General features: G+C 41.0%; 6 protein-coding genes across 6 annotated transcripts, besides 2 other annotated features; 4 read left to right on the top strand and 2 right to left on the bottom strand.

The window, feature by feature from the left end:
• Nucleotides 1-231: 231 nt before the first annotated feature.
• Nucleotides 232-1,257, top strand: CHA1 (L-serine/L-threonine ammonia-lyase CHA1; the record flags this gene model as incomplete). Its single annotated transcript, XM_002554181.1, has 1 exon — nucleotides 232-1,257. One exon carries the CDS (start codon nucleotides 232-234, stop codon nucleotides 1,255-1,257), a length of 1,026 nt encoding a protein of 341 aa, XP_002554227.1.
• Nucleotides 1,258-1,405: 148 nt separating this feature from the next.
• Nucleotides 1,406-1,746: a long terminal repeat.
• Nucleotides 1,747-2,859: 1,113 nt separating this feature from the next.
• HMLALPHA2 (homeodomain mating type protein alpha2) lies at nucleotides 2,860-3,482 on the bottom strand (the record flags this gene model as incomplete). The annotated part of the gene is made up of 2 exons (XM_002554180.1): nucleotides 2,860-3,124; nucleotides 3,421-3,482. 2 exons carry the CDS (start codon nucleotides 3,480-3,482, stop codon nucleotides 2,860-2,862), a joined length of 327 nt encoding a protein of 108 aa, XP_002554226.1.
• A 313-nt stretch (nucleotides 3,483-3,795) lies between these two features.
• Nucleotides 3,796-4,545, top strand: KLTH0F00374g (transcriptional co-activator mating type protein alpha; the record flags this gene model as incomplete). The annotated part of the gene is made up of 1 exon (XM_002554179.1): nucleotides 3,796-4,545. The coding sequence occupies one exon, from the start codon at nucleotides 3,796-3,798 to the stop codon at nucleotides 4,543-4,545; it is 750 nt and encodes a 249-aa protein (XP_002554225.1).
• A 256-nt stretch (nucleotides 4,546-4,801) lies between these two features.
• KLTH0F00352g (KLTH0F00352p) lies at nucleotides 4,802-5,285 on the bottom strand (the record flags this gene model as incomplete). Its single annotated transcript, XM_002554178.1, has 2 exons — nucleotides 4,802-5,172; nucleotides 5,222-5,285. 2 exons carry the CDS (start codon nucleotides 5,283-5,285, stop codon nucleotides 4,802-4,804), a joined length of 435 nt encoding a protein of 144 aa, XP_002554224.1.
• A 1,295-nt stretch (nucleotides 5,286-6,580) lies between these two features.
• Nucleotides 6,581-7,492, top strand: KLTH0F00330g (KLTH0F00330p; the record flags this gene model as incomplete). The annotated part of the gene is made up of 1 exon (XM_002554177.1): nucleotides 6,581-7,492. The coding sequence occupies one exon, from the start codon at nucleotides 6,581-6,583 to the stop codon at nucleotides 7,490-7,492; it is 912 nt and encodes a 303-aa protein (XP_002554223.1).
• Nucleotides 7,493-8,394: 902 nt separating this feature from the next.
• On the top strand, nucleotides 8,395-9,339 carry URA1 (dihydroorotate dehydrogenase; the record flags this gene model as incomplete). The annotated part of the gene is made up of 1 exon (XM_002554176.1): nucleotides 8,395-9,339. The coding sequence occupies one exon, from the start codon at nucleotides 8,395-8,397 to the stop codon at nucleotides 9,337-9,339; it is 945 nt and encodes a 314-aa protein (XP_002554222.1).
• Nucleotides 9,340-10,988: 1,649 nt separating this feature from the next.
• Nucleotides 10,989-11,405: a long terminal repeat.
• Nucleotides 11,406-12,090: the final 685 nt, after the last annotated feature.

The following is a 12,090-nucleotide window of genomic DNA, read 5'->3' as shown; positions in this document are numbered from 1 at the left end:
CAACATCACATAACACGAGAAACAATACGGCGGATAGTTATGTCCGCATTCGAAGTAGGCGCACATATAAGCCCACCAACTCATCTTATTCAACAAACAAAACTATAATACAGCTTTCTGCGGGGCGGAAAACGACATCCTTACGTTTCATTTTGTAGAGTTTCATACACTATATAAGGGTTAACAAGCTTCTGGCGCTACTCAATACCGTGATTCATGTAAAGGCCAGAAATGAAATCTGCCTTCGTGAAAACGCCGCTCTTGGCACACTATTTCGCAGCTTCATCGAACAGACTTCCCAACCAACCACAGTTTATGCTGAAATGCGAGTTTTTGCAACCAAGCGGTAGCTTCAAAAGCCGAGGTATTGGCTATATGATAACGAAGCAGGCCATAAAGATACGGTCAGAAGGTAATAAATTGCCACACGTTTTTGCAAGTTCTGGAGGCAATGCTGGGCTAGCAGCAGCTACAACTTCTAGAGCCTTGTCTATCCCATGCAGTGTTGTGGTTCCTGAAAGCACGTCTAACCGAATGGTACAAAAGATTTGGAATTTAGGTGCTGAGGTTCACGTGTATGGAAGAAATTGGAAAGAAGCTGACAAGTTTCTCAAGGAGAGCATAATTTCTGGTCATAATCCATCGAGAACGCAGGTCATATACGCGCACCCTTTTGACCACCCACTAATCTGGGAGGGGCATTCATCAATAGTTGACGAAATCATTGATTCGCTCAAAGAACAGAAAATAGACCTAAAAAACATCAAAGCAATTGTTTGTAGCGTTGGTGGTGGTGGTCTATATAATGGGATCATCGAGGGACTTTCACGACACAAGCTGGTTCATAAAATTCCAATAATCGGAGTTGAATCGAAAGGTTGCGAAGTCTTTAACAGCTCTTTGAAGCTTGGAAAATTAACGGAATTTGAAGATATTACTTCCATTGCAACTTCAATTGGGACAAATTCAATTTCGAAGAAAACTTTAGAAAACGCTCTTCGCTACCATACTAAGTCTGTTGTCTTGACAGACCAAGAGATCATATCAACCTGCCTAAGATTTGCGGACGAAACAAATATCATTCCTGAACCTGCATGCGGTGCAGCGCTTCACCTTGGTTATTATCCTGACATCTTGTACCAGGCTTTGAATTCGGACTTCACTCCAGAAGACGTGATAATTATGATTGGATGCGGAGGCTCAGCAACTTCATATAACGATCTAGCGTCGCTTTTCTCCAAAAAGATTTTGCAGTAAATATGTCACTCCTTGCTGGTTTTGATGGTTCCGCGCAAGATTTCGGCAAATACTTCTAATAAGTTAAACATATTGATGCGAGTCTGAGTCGTCCGTCGGGAGATTATTGAATTCGTCGACTAGTTTTTCCATTATAAGATGATTTAATTACTTCGTGGATGATGGTACTAAATATCTCCCCGTACTTTCTCCTTTGCTCAAGATATACGTCTTGCAAACCAAAGAAATGATCCGGATTTATACAAAATTTCTGGGACGTGGCTGAGTCTTATTCATAAGGTGATAATCGTACTGGTGGCACCACTCCTTCCCTTCTCCAAGCCACTGTGGTCTGATCTGGACTATGAACGGTTAATGTGGACCTTCTATGTGACTCGGTTGGGTATCCGTCGTATTTATGATATGTCCATGTGCCATATCATTTCATACCAATATGTCATTGTGCAACTTGGCACTATCACACACCAACGAACCGATCACAATCTGACAAAACCGATGTTCGGAGCAAGAGGATTTTTCATGTCATATACTGCGTCATTAAACCATCTGTATTTGTAGGTCTGCGAAAGATCGTCATAAATATCTGCAGAAGACACTGACCACAATTATCTTTCTTATCGCTTTTAATGCCATTTTTTAGACCAAACGGTTCAATACGCGTCGTGCGCGACGAAATTGACAATAAAGTTGTCGCTGCTACGTAGCAAATTAATCAGCGAAAATGTTTATTTAAGGGCAAATCACTGATGCAATACATGTTTTGATTTTCTCTCCAAACTCCGAAACCTGCGCTTATTCGGTGCTGCGTTAACAGCACCACGTCTTTCCTTTTGGCATGAATCTCGCGTGTTTATAAAACAAGCGATCACTACGTACAATTATGTCACCAAAATTGATTTGGTATATTATAGGTACAATTAGACCATCAGGAAGTTAATTATTTATTTTGGCATTCTAATTATGATGTGGCTATCCATCAAAATTCAAGGACATGGTTAAGCACTACAGACTATCCAAAGGATTTGAAGTTAAATAAGAAATCGATTGAGAGCCAAAAGTCTTTGAAACCGTTTCCAAAGCTACTTCGGATTTGTTTTGAGATGCCCCAGAGACTATAAAAATGTTTGTGTAGGTTTCTTCTTCCTGACCCTACCCGTAGCCTCCTTGAGAGAGAACCTGCCACAGAAGGCCTTGTACGTTTTCTTGCTCTCCATGGCTGTAGTGTCTGCCCCATTCGTCAGCGTTTCGTAACTGTAGGTTGATGGTATGCATTCTCTTCCAATGGCTTCGGTCAGTTTTTTAAGGGTAGACGGGGATGAAACCCTCAACTGCCGACACAAAATCTGTAAATAATACAACAAAATTCGACTTAACTTGTCAAATTTAGAAAGTCAGTTTATCAATCCTCGTAATAGCGGAAGGAAAATGCAGGCACAAAATCAAAACCCCATTAGTGACTTGGATAAATCAACGGCGGTTGAACAGTTGCATAGCAGAAAAGGCTGGAGGATATGTTAGCCAAACAGAATGAAAATGAAGTATTTGCGGTTGGAAAGCAAGGAAAAACTAATACTAACGTGTATGTGAGGAAGTATAAGGAGACTATGAATTCAGTATGGGCTCAAGCAAGGAGTCAATTGATTCTTTTCTAGATTTTCTTCTACGGTTTGACATCCAGTTTTGTATTTGTTTGATAGACAGATTTGTGTTTTTTGAAAGGGAGAGAATCTGAATCTTGTTGGGGTATGGATATTGAATGTTTGAGCAGAACCAGCGCTCAAGCCTCTTTTTAGCGGTTGCATTGAATTTTCTTTGTTTCCCAGAAGCCACAAGACAACTCTGTGAAGTGATTGGGCTAGTGGCTTTCCTTTTTAAAGCTTCGGCAAATAAAAAGATGATTTTTATTAAGTGTTTTTCAGAATGTTTTAAAGATCTCTGGGGATTAATCTTTAGCAACGCCTAATCAAAGTTAGTGTTTAAAAAATGCGAAATTGGAGAGTAAAGAACTGCCATACAATCAATAAATTTTGTAGAATGGATACATATTCCACTGAATCATTCAGGGTGTGAAAATTCTCATAGAGCCTATGAAGGTCCAACCAAATCTTGGTTAAACTTTAATGAGTTAGCAGCCTGTATTGATAAACTGACATTTGAACATACTCTTGGTGTGAAGCCTGAAAAACAGGAAGGTTAAGTAGCGAAGATACTGAGATGTGAGACATTACTATCTCGAAGCTAAGGTCAGCTTGATTAAAAAGAACAGCAAAGACTCGGCTTTATATAATTATGCTCGTCTAAAATTAACCTGTGTAAATTACGATGTCCGGCAGTCCTAAAACGTAACATGCATTATCCGTCTACACTGCTAAAGAGGTAACTAAAAAAAAAGAACAACCGACAGAAACAGCTGCCACATTTGGTTTTGCGGCTGTGGAAAATATATACGGACATTCAGAACTAGCGGTATATAATAAAATAACTAGAAGGCGCTTTATTCCGGTGTATAAGAAAAGCAAAGCTGCAAAGTGAAGCGCGATGAATTCTACAAAACCTAGCTTTAAAGTCCTTATCAAAAAAAAAGGTAAGACTCTCAATAGAAGGCTGAAGAATAGCTCAAAATCATATAGGGAAAATGGAGCAAATCTCTACATGTCTTACTCCAAGCCACAGGCGATTCCGAAGCCACCAAATACCCTGATAAACTTGGTAAGATCTAAGAAAACTTCACAAAGTTCAAGAAAATGTTTGAAAAACGATTACATACTGAAAGAACTTGATGTGAAGAAGCTTTCCATTTATTCTAATAATACGGTTTTGAAAAAAAAGATCAACCCGTTCATAGGATTCCGAAGCTATTATGCAAAGTTTGCCAAGGGGAGAGTGAGGCAACAGGAACTCTCCAAAATACTTTCTGAGTACTGGACGAAAAACTCTAAAATACACAGTGTATGGGAGTTTTTCACCCAACACTATAATCGAGAAGTTACAAGCATGTGCTTCACATTATGGTTGGAAGAAAACTACCAACAATCGTATGAAGAGAGCGAGCTCGATAGTGAGTGTATGGCCAAGCGGTCACAACCGTATATTGAAGATCTCTACTCTGGGACAGGCGAGTTTCTGACAAAACTAACATCTAGAGAGTTGCTTGATATTTCAGGCAATCATTCTGGCTTTCAGGGCTCATTAAACAGCTTGCCCTTCTTCGAGGAGCATAACCGAACAACAGACTGGATGCTGAGTAGCATACTTCAATGCGACCAAGTACCGTACTATCCAAACTGACGTTTACAACAATAAACAATACCAAAAGCTTGAAGCACTAGCCCCAAGAAGTCTGTGATAAGATTTATGAAAATTATGCTACCTTGCTCCAAGATGCTGTTGTAGAGTCTAAAGAAAAACCCCGATCTGGGCAGCAAAGAAGAACTCTTTTATCGAAGGACACTCGACTTTTTTTGGAATCGGTTTTTGAGAAAAAGAGATCTCCTAATTCAAGAGAACGTAAGGCAATTGCAGACAAATGCGGCTTAACGCCTGCTCAAGTTAGGGTTTGGTTCGCGAACAAACGCTGCAGATGAATGTTGAGGTCTATGACTTTGTCCGTCATTTCTTCTTCGGTTCCAGTTAGGTCCTTTAGAGCGCATAAGAAGTCTTGGGCGTCCTTGGAGCCTGCCGTGGCTACCGTGAATTCTGCAATGCTAGTTGCCAGAGCAGCAAAGTCCCCATTGGCGCCGTCCGCTATAAAGTTGTTGAAGCAGTTGGCAAGGTTCGTAGCGCTTTCAGATGCTGACGTCCTCGCCACCACTGCTCTGCTTCCGGCAACAAGTACTTCTTCTACTTGTTTACGAGCATTTTTTTCACTCTCCCAATGCAACCGTTCTCTCTCCCGGTTTACCTGTTGCACTTCCCCTTTATTTTCGTTACATAATTACGATCACGTGCTGTAGTAATGCCATACTTTTCCGCGCGCCGGAACTTGCAAGGCGACGCTGTATGTACAGACAAGCAAAGTATCTGGTCATCTGGTAACGTTCGCATACAGTATACGAGGTAACATCCCTTGTGTAAGTTTTCCTAAAGTTAGAGGGCTTTTTGAAGTAATTTGACTAACGCACCAACAATGCGCGCTAACTCATCCGAAGGGGTACTTCGCTTAATAAAAGAAAGCAATGAATACAGGGTTTACCTTTTGGGTGTTGGCATAACCAAGAGATAATTAAAAGTTCAAAAATAGTGACGCACCTTCAGTTTGCCTATAAATGAAAATTTGGCATTGGCATTGCATTTAGCCTCAGGAAATGGGGCATCAAGCGCTTGAAGTGATCTTTTCTAATATAGGCACAAGTGAAAGATATACACCGAGAGGATGCGAAAAGAGGCAGGCACGTTCAGGGCCTGCTTTTTAGAGCAGCCCTTTGGTACGAGAGAATAAGATCAGATGTTCCCGTCAGTAAGATCGTCTAAAAAGTAGAGATCCTACGATTTGGAATGCCACATTCTCCTTCTCTCAGTAAAAGATACGGCATTTTATCACGTCCCTGTGAAAGCAATGCTATTTTGAGTTAGTGCAATGTAGCATTAGCTTAAGGCCAAAAAACTTTACGCCCAGTTTAATTTATGATGGTAACTTTTGAAGCTGGTTTCTGAGTTTTTCGGGCCTAGATTTATTATCTGTAGTTAAAGATATTAACTACATGAAAATCAAGTTTTTTAACACAATTTCAGTCGAAGGTCAAATCAGTTGGTAAGCAATAAATATTAGAGTCTGATAATATCCACTTCTGCCGAAGAACGCCACAGCTCGAATGGATTCTCCTTGTGTTCACACAGGAACTAAACTAAACCTGTCTTCTTTTCACCTCAGATGTTGGAAGAGCTCTCATATGAGGGGTTCTCAAAGCTGCTCTTATTAACCCGATAAGTGGGCTAAAAAGCCAAACTAATCAGTTCTTCAATCCTAACTTTAACCAAAATTCAAGAGAGTATCGCTGTATATACCGACACTTAAACCTTAAGCTCCCTGATATAGTGGTGCATCATAACGTCTGTGCCCTTCAGCCTGATAACGCCTTTTGCGATGACCTAATCACGTGCCTATGTGACCTGCCAATATTTTCCTGGGCAACAATTTTTTTCGAAGTGGGCGCCCAAGGAAGAAATTTTAATAGTCATGACCAATCTTAATCGCGCATTGTCAATACATGACTTGCCCCTGCTCGTTGCCTACTTCATATTTGGTTAAACTCTCATAACTTCGACAATTGAGCTTCTGAATAAGCCCAATTAGTAGTGAGCAGCCTTGGCCTACCTGATCAGTATGTCCGATGAACTTACTATGCCACAAGTCGTTGATGACTTGGCAGATAAAAGCGACTTCCATAGGGCAACAAAAGACGTTCTAGCGGGTATATCTGGTGGCATCGCACAGGTCCTTGTTGGCCAACCCTTTGACATCACAAAGGTTCGTCTTCAAACTTCCTCAACATCCACCACTGCTTTCAAAGTTATCAAAGATCTCATAAAAAATGAAGGCGTCAGCGCGTTCTACAAAGGAACGACTACGCCTTTGATTGGTGTGGGGCTTTGCGTCTCTTCTCAATTCGGAACTAATGAGGCAATGAAGAGATACTTTCACCGAAAAAACAACTTTCAAAGTCCAACTCTGCGTTTGTCGGAATATTACGTTTGCGGGTTTGTGAGCGGATCAGCTAACGCTTTTTTAGCCACTCCCATTGAACACGTTCGGATACGTCTGCAAGTCCAAACCAAGTCCCTAGCAGAGGCGGAGTACCGAGGGGCCATTGATTGCATAAAGAAACTGCTCGCAGAAGGAAAGCTAATGCGTGGCTTTACTCCAACTATTTCAAGAACCTCGCATGGTTTCGGCGTGTACTTTCTTTCATATGAAACGATGATATGCGGAGAAAGAAAAAGAGGCGTTGCTAGGGAAAATATACCTGCATGGAAGCTTTGCTTGTTTGGGGCGCTTTCAGGCTCGCTATTGTGGATGATGGTATACCCATTTGATGTGATCAAATCAGTTATGCAGACTGACAAGTTACGCAAACCAGTATATGGAAATAACGTTGTCGAAGTCGCCAAAAATATTTATAGAGAGAGAGGGGCAGGTGCATTTTTGAAAGGCTTTGGGCCCACCATGTTAAGATCACTTCCCGTTAATGGCGCTACTTTTACAACTTTCGAAATGGCCATGAGACTTATGAACTGACCCTCCAGGATCATACTTTGTTTTTTTCAATGCATGGTTTTATGTGATAGCGCCACGTCCCGAAGACCAGTTATAGAAGTGCGCAAATTTGTATTTAGAATTTTAAGCCAGAAAATCTTGCTACTACCCGCAGACGCGAATGCTCGCATAGCTTGAAGGCCTTTTGACTATAAAGTTGCCGCCGCATCGAGTGGCTCGTACACACATACTGTAACTTCCAAAACTGAGCCGAGAAGAACTTTGCATTTGTGATCTCGCCAGCTGATGGCTTGCGTTGGCAGTGATTCGTAAGCGTGACATGCTGCAGCATCTCAATTCGTTAAATTGATTTCAAGACGTATATGAGCTCAACCTCTGAGAGTAGAGCCCATCCTGGTGGTGACGCGAGTTGGCGTCCAATGTTATTGCACCACTTGTGTTTGGCAGGAACACTCAAAAGCAGGACACTTATTACGGCTAGGAAACCATTCCCGCGGCGCGAGTGCCAGCCTAATCCCACTGCATCTCCTTGACACCGGCAACTGACCTTACAGGATCAGTCCCTGTGGCACAGCGCCAGGACTCTTCTACAACGAACTTGCATTTTACTCCTTTCAGGATCCTTGAGCAGGACAGCTATTATAGTCAATATCGCAGACCGGAATCTTATGTCTTAAATCCTAGCCATTCTATGCTACCTGGTTTTGTTCAACCTTCTGCAATTTTAGGCTTCATTGTCACCTGATAGTTCTGAAAAATTTTCTTCCTGATTTGAGAAATATAGGTTTGAAAAGTGCGTTTTATAAGAGGCACATCGGCGTCACATTTGCAGCTGGATTGTGCCGATTTGCTAATCAAAACGGAGTTGCTCGGCGGAGCTCATTTTAAGGACTCAACAAAGAAAGTTCTCAGAGACATAAAAAATGCCCGCATCACTGAAAACAGAATTCTTGGGCCAGAGCTTTGAAAATCCTTTTATGAACGCGTCTGGCGTCCACTGTATGTCTAAAAGGGAGTTGGACGAGTTAAAAAATTCTGGAGCTGGCAGTTATATTACCAAGAGTTCAACCACGTTGTCAAGGGAGGGAAATCCCGCACCTCGCTATCATTCAGTCCCACTGGGAAGCATAAATTCTATGGGTCTGCCTAATGAGGGTTTCGATTATTACCTCGATTATGTTCTTCAGTACCAGAAAGAAAACCCCGAGAACGTCCCTCCATTCTTTTCTGTTGCCGGAATGAGCTTGAACGAAAATCTGGAGCTGCTAAAGAAAATTCAAGACAGTGAATACCGCGGCATAACAGAACTCAATCTGTCGTGTCCAAATGTTCCTGGCAAACCGCAAGTTGCTTATGACTTTGAAATAACTAAGGAAATTCTCACCAAAGCCTTTGAATTTTTCAAGAAGCCATTAGGTGTAAAACTACCACCTTACTTCGATTTTGCGCATTTTGATATAATGGCAAAAATTCTCAACGAATATCCCCTAGCATATGTCAATTGCATAAACAGCATTGGGAATGGCCTTTATATTGATATTGAGAGGGAAGCGGTTGTCATCAAGCCAAAAGACGGATTTGGCGGCCTCGGTGGTGAGTACGTCAAGCCTACTGCCCTTGCTAATGTTCGAGCGTTTTATACACGCTTAAATCCAAGTATCAGAATAATTGGAACGGGTGGAATCAGAACAGGGCAAGATGCATTTGAGCACATTTTATGCGGGGCTACAATGCTTCAAGTTGGGACAGAACTATACAAAGAAGGGGCCTCTATTTTTGAGCGCCTGGGGAAGGAGCTTAAAGAGATAATGGAGAAAAAGGGATACAACTCAATCGAAGAGTTCCGTGGTAAACTGAACAACTTATAATCAGCTTGTATACGTCTAGGGTTTCCACCAATTTTTTGAGCAATCAGCCACATAGGTGGCATTTTAGTACAGCTACAATGCTCTGCGGAGTAGAACAGCGTGAAGGAATACGTCCTCCGGCTAAAGACCTTGAAACTAAGCTACAGCAGCAAAATAGCGTGGTGACGCGGATGAACAAATCAAGACTTTTTGTCTGTAACCATATCAGAAGAAATCTCCTGGGCGCAACAAAGCTGAGGTTCTTAGGCTAATCTTGTTAGTCCATCAATAACACTGCAAACTATGAAACCTCAAAATTGCGAAATAGGGCTTAGCTATAAAATGCAAAAACGAAAAGGTCTTTCCGGTGCGACTTGTATCTTATGATTTGCATCCCATGGTTGTGATACTAAGGTTATGCGCCATAAGTGGTACCAAAATCTGATTCTTTTGACTAGCTCAATAATTGCGAAAATAAGCTCCAAGAAAAGTGTAGGTTGCAAGAAGTGCTCTCTTCATAAAAAAAACAGTCTTTTCAAAGTGCTTTAATTGTTAATAACGAGCAGCTTTGTATCGTAACCTCTTTCCTGTCCAAACGTCTAGAGGCCCAGAAGTTGAAGGAACTAGAGAGATTCCACGTAGCGTATCTTAAGATTGGAGAGTTTTTATGACTTTGTCAGTTCCTTAACTTAAATGAATGACGTTGCAAAACATGAACTTGATTTCATCATGAACGTTCCTCAGCGCGCTGGAACAAACACACATGGCAAAATAATAACATGTGCGCGTCAAATGAACTCAATAAAACGTATCTGCTTATTAGTCTTCAAGTAAAAAGGAGAAGAATAGTAGGCTATAAGTGTTTGCAAATCGTCTCACCAGTATATGGTCGAGTGGTCTCTAAGACACGTCAAATACCCCTCTTCGAATAATCTTCTTTAGATTTTGTTCGCTTGACGTAATTTACTTAAGATTGTTGTCGAATCATAGTCGGAAGTTTAAATCCGTAGAACACTCTTTGATTCAACGCTTGCTATTGACGTGAATTTGGTTATGTCGAGTTTACACAAAATGTTGTATTGCCCTATTTTACTGATTAATCAACCACATCACTATATACGACACGAACATCGAAGGCTTACCCCCCGGGACAAAATGGCCTTCCTATCGAATTTTAGCTCAAAAACCGTTTGATCGTGTAATTGGAGGGAGCCCCCAATCGATAAGTATTTTCGAAATGGTTGATAGTTACATTTTGGGCTTTATTTGGATCAATTATGAATACTCATGTAATACCTTTGGAATACGAAGGCTTGAACGTACTATTGAAGAAGCCTAAACACAAAGCTATGCTAAAATATGCTTCATTTAAGAAAAAAAAAACTTTCTGAATATTTCTGTACCCTCTTATGGAACTCAGCTGCGTCTTATCTAGCGATGATAAACTTTGTACTTAAAAAACCGTTTTGGCTATCAGTTTACCGTTTTAATTCTTTAGTGTAGTTATTTTCCATACGTGCGTAGGATGAACTCTAGATCAGAAAGGCCTTGACAGGATTCTCTCGTTTCTCATTTTTTGTTCACCTCACCTCACCTCCTCTTTTCGTCTCAGCTAATATGCTAGTCTGTGCTATCAAAAGTACTTTGAATGCGGTTAAACAATGCAAAACTATTGAGACGAGTCTGGGTCATTGGTCGAAAGGGTCTCAAATTCCTGGGCTAGGGTTTCCATCATGGTCTAGGTAAACTACTTCGTGGATGATGGTACTAAATATCTCCCCCATCTTTCTTCAGTCCAAGATTTATGTCTTGCAAACCAAAGAAATCATTCGGATTTATAGAAAATTTCTGGGACGTGGCTGAGTCTTAATCATAAGGTGATAATCGTACTGGTGGTACCACTCCTTACCTTCTCCAAGCCACTGTGGTCTGATCTGGACTATGAACGGTCAATGTGGACCTTCTGTGTGGCTTAATTGGGTATCCGTCGTATTTATGGTATGTCCATGTGCCATATCATTTCATACCAATATGTCATTGTGCAACTTGGCACTATCACACACCAACGAGCCAATCACAATCTGACAAAATTAAACTCAAGTTAACACAATAGAGGCCACTTACTGGCCTAGTATACCTATTTTTGGATCCTGGTTCTCTTTTTGAAAGTTATGATCAATGCATCTTTTTAGCACAATGGAAGCAAATGAATAGTATGATATAGCAATAATTAATTTCCAAAGGTTAACTTTGTTTTCGTGTACGCATCAGGAGGGATGTCATTGAAAAAAAAACAACAAATCGTTCTGCACACGGGCGTTCACAGTTCTGGAAACTAGTTACATTAAGCTAGACCCTATTGAAGCTATTGGCCATTTTTATATTTTACGAACGTAAATCCCTAACACTTAACTTCAGAAGCCAACTCGGAAGGAAAAAAAAACAAACTATTCAAAAAAGGCTGGCGGCCGCATAAGGAGTTAATTTCTTTCTCAGAAGTGATAAGTTCATAACTTTTCGCTAGGTTATTTCAACAGTTCGATCACATATTAGTTCTTTATGTGGTAAGTGGGTCAAACTGGATCATTCACAAGACTCAGAAACTGTCCCGTTTCTTTAATCCATTTATGAGCTTACTGCTTCCACAAGTCCCTCCGTGAAACTCAGTTGAAGCCAGGCTCTTCTGTTACGGCCACTTATGTCATTGTGTACGCACAGAGACCATTACTTCTTTTCGGAAACGAGTTTTATGGACGGGTGGTACAGAAGTTT

This window comes from Lachancea thermotolerans (assembly GCF_000142805.1).
Source record: "Lachancea thermotolerans CBS 6340 chromosome F complete sequence".
NCBI lineage: Eukaryota > Fungi > Ascomycota > Saccharomycetes > Saccharomycetales > Saccharomycetaceae > Lachancea > Lachancea thermotolerans.
Note: the sequence above shows the minus strand (reverse complement) of the source record. Positions and strands in the feature narration are given on the sequence as shown.